Source organism: Camellia sinensis, chromosome 4 (assembly GCF_055761805.1).
Source record: "Camellia sinensis isolate YWXY chromosome 4, ASM5576180v1, whole genome shotgun sequence".
NCBI classification, from domain to species: domain Eukaryota; kingdom Viridiplantae; phylum Streptophyta; class Magnoliopsida; order Ericales; family Theaceae; genus Camellia; species Camellia sinensis.
In genome coordinates, this window is record NC_138964.1 from 59,827,673 (window position 1) to 59,834,589 (window position 6,917).

General features: G+C 35.0%; 1 protein-coding gene across 3 annotated transcripts; it reads right to left on the reverse strand.

Annotated features, from left to right (window-relative positions):
* Positions 1-850: 850 nt before the first annotated feature.
* On the reverse strand, positions 851-5,731 carry LOC114282134 (uncharacterized). Of its 3 annotated transcripts, none has more exons than XM_082925002.1 (6): positions 5,477-5,731; positions 3,937-4,046; positions 2,421-2,677; positions 1,974-2,045; positions 1,724-1,858; positions 851-1,093 (listed from the first exon to the last, which is right to left on the reverse strand). In XM_082925002.1, exons 2-6 carry the CDS (start codon positions 3,937-3,939, stop codon positions 982-984), a joined length of 579 nt encoding a protein of 192 aa, XP_082781128.1. In that variant the 5' UTR covers positions 3,940-4,046; positions 5,477-5,731; the 3' UTR covers positions 851-981. The 3 variants fall into 3 exon arrangements, with proteins under 3 accessions (XP_082781128.1, XP_082781126.1, XP_082781127.1); XM_082925000.1 differs by having other exon boundaries at positions 3,937-4,563; positions 4,913-5,731; XM_082925001.1 differs by having other exon boundaries at positions 4,412-5,731.
* Positions 5,732-6,917: the final 1,186 nt, after the last annotated feature.

Below are 6,917 nucleotides of genomic sequence, written 5' to 3' on the forward strand. Positions count from 1 at the left end.
TGCTTGATGGTTGTGCAGCATCAAAGTAATGGATTCTCTAAAAAATTAAGTGGGAGAATGAAATGCATCTTTAGAATGGAATTTTTTAGAAGAAAAGCGGGCTTTTGTTCTGGAACATCACACCAATAGATTATGTATGTTTCTTAATGTGTATAAAGATTAAATTCTTTTACTGCACAAATCTTATATGTAAGGATTAACGTTATTCTTTCTATTTAGATGTCATGTCACTACAAAAAAATTACTTTTTTGCGACGGTAAAATGCCGTCGCAAATACCCAAAACGCCATCTCAAAAGGTTTTTTGTGACGGTAAGTGGCTTTTTGCGACGGCAAGTGGGGGTCGCAACAAAGGGGGTTGCAAAAGAGTTTTAGCGACGGCATAACGCCGTCGCCTTTTTTTTTAGACGGCAAAATGCCTTTTTGCGATGGAAAAATTCTGTCGCAAATAACACGTGAAAATCTGTGTTTTTTTGAGACGGCAATGTGTTGCCATCGCTAAAAGGCTTATTTGCGACGGCAAAAATACCGCCGCTAAAGGGTTATTTGAGACAGCACCTAATGCCGTCGCTAAAGGACTATTGGCAACGGCAATAATACCGTCGCTAAAGGTCTTCCTTTTTAACCAATTCCCCTATCTTTTGCGACAGCATTACTGCCGTCGCAAAAAACCCTGGTTCTATTTTCTTTTTGACATGGTGTGTGTGATGCCGTCTCAAAAAAAAAAAAAAAAAAACTGTATTAAAATTATTAAAAATATGAAAATAACCTGTATTAAATGAAAAATAACTAAAAAAAAAACCGATAATTACATAATAATATAAATACATACATAAACAAAAATTGGCACATAATGAAAATTCATAATGTTGTTTCATTCATAATAATACATAAATAAAAATTCATAACAATAAAAATTATCCCACTACATAATGTCGCATAATACATACAGAATGTTGTTCACAAATCTAAATAACGTAAATCAAAACCAAAAGTTTTCGCCATGATTCTTCTGTGGGTTACAAAAACAAAAGTTGGTCATAATCTTTACATGCCCGCATTCCACAAGAAGCAAACTGCTACTCAGAAAATATCTGAAAATAACAAAATAAAAATAATTAATGACGTGTTGCAATCATACACTCATTTATTTTCAAGATCAAAAAGCACATACACTAACAAAGAAAACATTATATTTTAGTATTTCACTGCTGAAACATGTTCACATGAAATTGGAACTTTAATGAGCATTGATAAGTTTTGATGAATTTAACTAGTCTGTAACATTAGTTCAAAGAATTTACGCCTTTGGATTTAAAGTAAAAAAAATATTTTCTATAACACAACATTTGCTAACAAGCAAACATACCCTATTTAGGATATAATTGAGGCAAGGCAAATAGAAAATGTTTTATACTCCAGCAGATCTCATTGAGCACAATTTTTTCCCCATAAGTGTTGCAATCTTGGTAACTTCAAAATATATTCCACAAATATTGTCCATTTTTGCTTTCTCCTTGTAGCTTAATATAATTATTTAGCTTTTGGTTCTGACAGGTTCATCAATTACTTCAAACAGCAGTTCTCTTCGAGTAAGAACTTCAGATTAACATCATCGTGATGCTCTCTCTTTTTTTTTTAAGTAGTGCTTTAACAAGTATATTTCCAGTAGAAAAATGCAACAGAAGGCCCAATACAAATGACGGCACAATAGAAAAAGTCACCTAAATGTGTCTCGCAACAGAGCACATTCATTTTCCAAAAACATGGGAGCTTCCATGCATTGCTTTGCCCAAGCATGAAGGCACAACCGAACACAACCGTCATACGCAATCACAGCGTGCCACGGCCCTTGAGTGCTGAATTTGATTAATAGAGCATATAAGTACAGCTGAAAATCAAAATAATAAACAATGCATATGCAAAAGGCTAACATATTTAAGCTTATCTCCATCTACAGTCAGCAAGAAACACCTGGCATGAAAAGTTAGAAGGCATGCAGCGACTAAACCTGAGGGTGCACCACTTTCTATACCAGAAGCACTCCTGTGAAACAAACATAACATCTTCATCCAAATTACAGCAACTAGAAGTTGAGCACATGCAATGTGTGTGTAGAAATATAAGACAATTGTAACCGTCAAATGGAAAAGGAAATTCGAATGTAGATGGAGAATAAAAATATAAAAAAAAATTAAATTAAATTTTGAAATAAGAAACTTGAGCAGTTATATATGGGCAATTTGGGTATCAAAAAATGTGTGACATAAATCACACCGAGTTGTGCGCTTTATATGATACTGCATATATATATAAATAGAAGATAAATAGATGTGGTAGTGAAAGCATACAAACATGGCATATCTCACAAGCATTATTACACAAGGTTTCTGCAAAAGTACAGTAAAACATTTTACAAACCTCACATGCTGGTCAGGAATCTTTTTTTCAGTATTATCCTCTGGTTTAACCCGAGGAGAAATGCTATCAGAAGCATCTGGGCCATTTTTAGCCAAAAAATCATGTGAATATGGTACATAAGGTTTGTATTGTGCTCTAGAAGTTGGAAGTTGTTCAGCATCTTCCTTGATTTCCCTGGAAGAACCACAAAATAGAGGTGCACTGGGAATATCATCATCAGAAAACTTTTCATTTGGCAAATTTCTGACACGAGAATCCTGCAAAATAATGGTTGTCTTAACAAAAAGTTATTTACATTTGAAGTGAACCATGCTAATACAGAGGCTGCAGAAAATGAGTAGCAAAAAAAATGATTCACAAAAATCATAATTTTATGATAGAAGAAAGAGTTCCAATATCATGGACAAGTATATGACATAATCATTGAAACCTTGGTAGTAGAAACAAGGCCCTGAAATCAAATTTATGCTTCACATGAATACTTCAAAATGAGTGAACCAACTTATAGAACACAACATGTGTATCATGTATGCTGAGGATTAGTTTGCAGCATGTGTATAATTGCTGGCAGAACTTGTTCCTCTTGCACAATTTTTACATCAAAACACATGAAATCCTTTCACTGGAGATGTTATCATGTGTTGACCAAAATGAGAGAGGGATGGTGTCACCTGCTACTACTACCAAGCTAGTATTGGCATTTCATGATGTGGGAATAAGTTATTTTGGCCTTTGGCCCAATAACTTTTTGTCCTCTTTCCTCATTTTAAACATTGTATTTACCAAGTTGGATTATATCGTAAATTGAACCATTGATGATACTCATGCATTGAAGTTTGAATAGTTTATTACTATGTGATTTTATCCAATAAAAAATACCTGATCCATGTTACCCAATATTCAACATTACTCTTTATTTTATACATTATTAATTGAACCTAACATAGCCTAGCCTTCACCAAATGAACCTAACATAGCCTAGCTTCAGCCAACATGAATGCAATCATGAATGCAATTTTTCAGCAACAACCTTAGCTTCAGCCAACCATCCAAGAAACTAGATATAAAGTTGCACACGTGTACCGTGCAGACATAGCATGTGCACCCGCCACTAGTCATTCATTATGACCACAATGAAACAAAGCCCCCCAAAATATAGAACAGAAAAATAAATATGGGTCAGTTACACTTTTCACCCTTATAGTTTGACTCAAAATTCACTTTCATCTCCATAGTTTTAATTTGAACAAATCAATCCCTACACTTTAAATCTAATTTCAATTTGATATTTCTGTCCAAATTTTTATTAATTTTTCCTATGTCTACTCCCATAAGTTGGTAACACCATTTTGCTGCTAGATAATATGTTGAGTGAGAGAGAGAGAGTTCCTATTTGAATAGAGGTTAGAGGAGAGGATTTTTTAGAATGGCCCAGCAAATGAAGGATGGAAGGAGAATTTATAGGTTAGTGAAATTCCTAACCCAAGACTGTATGCTGTATATAATAAAATCTTACCATGTGTAGTGAGCAGTAGTACAGCAATAGTAGGGTCTGAATTGAAAGCCTTTACAATATCAAAACGCTTTTCTGGTTCAACTGTTCCATCAAGCTGCGAATATGTGACACTGCTTCACAGCAAGTACAAAATTATTAGAACGAAAACAAGTCAAATACAAATGTGAGACCTTTTTTTTAACAAAAGAAAATGGCAGTTACTATTCCAGCCAGTGAATATGTATTCGTTACAGTTACTCTATGAGTCCTGCAAGTATCAATGAGTAAAAAATGACTTGAGGTGATCAAAAGAGGCCTCCATAAAACGTTGAGCTTCAAGCATTCATCTTTTGTTGATTTGACACTAATAGATATCAGTGGGAAGATACAAGGTGTAGTGAGTTTTTTACCTTCAATATGAGCATGAAACCATAAACTACGACTTGATGAAACCATTATTTTCCTTCAATATAAAATAAAGAAGCAGAGGACTCACCTCTTCATATGTTCTTGCTATTTTAAGGCAATTTGGTACGTTTATAATCAACTAAAGAAACAATTTCTGCACACATGACTGCAAATTTGGTACAACTGAGTCATGGTTGATGGGGAGGCCCCTACCAGAGTGTAATGCTGTTAGAGCTAAGTCTGCCAAATGAAAATGGAGTCAGATTTTGCGCTAGACAGTTCATCCTCAGAGAGGAGAGTATGTCTTGGTTTGATGACTAAGAAAATGATACATCAATATTTACCCCCCTTTCTTTTTACCTCCTAAGTGGATTCAAACGAACCATATGTATAAATATAGGACCTATCATATCTAGAAAATAATAAGGTTCACTATTATTTTTCATGGCATGTTTATGTGATGGGAAATATGGTGTCATGGCATGTTTATGTGATGGGAAATATGGTTTCATGGGATGGATATGAGACGGATAAACATATAAGTGTCTCAGATGACGCAGCTTCAGAATTTCAGAAGGAATTTCCATACCAGTAGTCGACAGTGTCAGATGACACAGAGCACGCAGAATACCAGAATGAAATGCCATATCAATACTTCTCAGGTCTAACTGTGACACATTACCGATAGACAGAAAATTGATAGGTAGTGACAGAGGGAGGGTTAATTCGTGGATATGAGATAGAGGACGGAAGCGGATTGACCTCCCAAGATAAATATCAGAGCACTGCTTTACTCTTCTAGCAGTGGTGGGAGTTGGTCGTAAAGGAACACCAAAGAACTCCAGCGACAGGCTCTGATCTTGCCATGGCACCACGACGGCGCGCCAACCGGTGTGCACTCTCTGAGGCGAGAACAAGAGCATGCTCGGATCTGATCCGATTTCATCAGTATTATCCGACCTCTCAGAATTTTGTTGGTCTTCCTCATCATCGTACATTTTAAGAAGATTACTCACAATCTGGCGAAAGTAAAAATCGTTATGGGCTTCTGTAATATATCAAGCCGACAATCCCACCTCCTTCTCCATGCACACATTACATTTTATACACAAAAAGCATGCAAGAATCGGATTTTCTGAATGGATATATTCACCTCATAGAGGGTTCAGTAAACCCTTTTCTTCGTTGACTGATAAAGTTGATCCCTCTTTCTTCAGAGGGTTCTCAAATTCTTCAAAACCCACCTACCAGCAAAGGGCTCAGTCAACGAACCCTTTTCGCTGTCCGTCACCGTCGTTGCTAGCGGTCGTCGTCCGTCGTTGAATTTTGGCTCAAGGGCTTTGGGGATTTTGCTTCAAAATGGTTTTGGGGATTTTGGTTTTAAAGATTTTAGGGATTTTGGGTGGTTCAGAACGGTTTGGGGATTTTGGGGAAACACATGATTGCAAATAGGCTAAAATGAGCGGGATAGAAAAAATTTCATTACTTTTTGCGACGGTGTACTTAAACCGTCGCAAATGATGAATCCTAACAGTTAAACGCGTTGTTTTAACAAAACTTTTGCGACAGTAAATTTTCCGGTCTCAATTTTTTTTTGTGACGGTATGTCAGGCGTCGCAAATGTTTATGTTTTTTTGTGATATGTTCATTAGCGACGGGGTCACCACCGTCGCAAAAGATCATTTTTTTGAGACGGCTTGAAAGTGCCCTCGCAAAAGACCACTTTTTGCGACGGTTCCTATACCGTCGCAAAAAGTTCCGTGTTATTTGTAGTGTGTCAATGTCCTCTTCTTTTTTTTTCTTTTTATTATTTTAGTTGGTGCTTCAAGTCCTTTCACTTGTAGGTGTGTGTAAATGTGAAGATGAAACCATGGAATCATGGGATAACAAGGAATCTCTCTATGCTGTCAAATAAATAAATGAAATGATCTGTCCCTGTCTTTGTCTTCATGTTTAAGTTTGTGATTGTTTGTACAGTAATATTACCACTTTATAAATTTTATCTCATTTTTATTAAAAAATATCAATTTATGGTTATTTTTTTATACTTAAATTTCACACTATACCAATTCAATCTTCACCACACAAATATATTATGAGTAAAATTTAAAACGATTGTTCCGAATCAATAAAGTTCTTGTTATTTGTATGATGGTTTGTGGAGATAAAGGGAAAGAGAATCCAAATAAATCTAAAACCATTAATGAGATTTTACTCATTCGACGATCATAAATATTACTACTAGTACACACTATAATAAATTAAGATTTTAAAGACAAAAATTTAAGAATAAAATTACTTTTTAAGGACAAAATATTCCAAAAGTGTCATTATTTTATTTTTACCGACAAAAATGGATATTTAGTGATGAATTACTAACCTTTTGGGACCAAAAGTTTTGTCTCAAAAAATAAAGCTTTTTGGACCATGTTATTTTGTCTTTATTAGCGACATTTTTTTAAATTTTGTGCCTAAAAACTCATTTTTTGACTTTTCAATATGATCTTTTAGCGATTGTCTTCCCGACAACTAAAAATGGTTTCTGAATGTTATTTGCAACAAAACTTATACTTTTAGAGGCAAAGAAAACTTGG

Bases quoted from the DNA above. Each gene is read 5' to 3' on its own strand.
- LOC114282134 (XM_082925002.1), bottom strand. The intron at 2,046-2,420 runs GTTTGTAAAATG...TTTGTTTCACAG, and splicing joins ATTCCTGACCAGCATGTGAG to GAGTGCTTCTGGTATAGAAA. The intron at 1,859-1,973 runs GTGTTTCTTGCT...AATCAAATTCAG, and splicing joins CTTCTAACTTTTCATGCCAG to CACTCAAGGGCCGTGGCACG.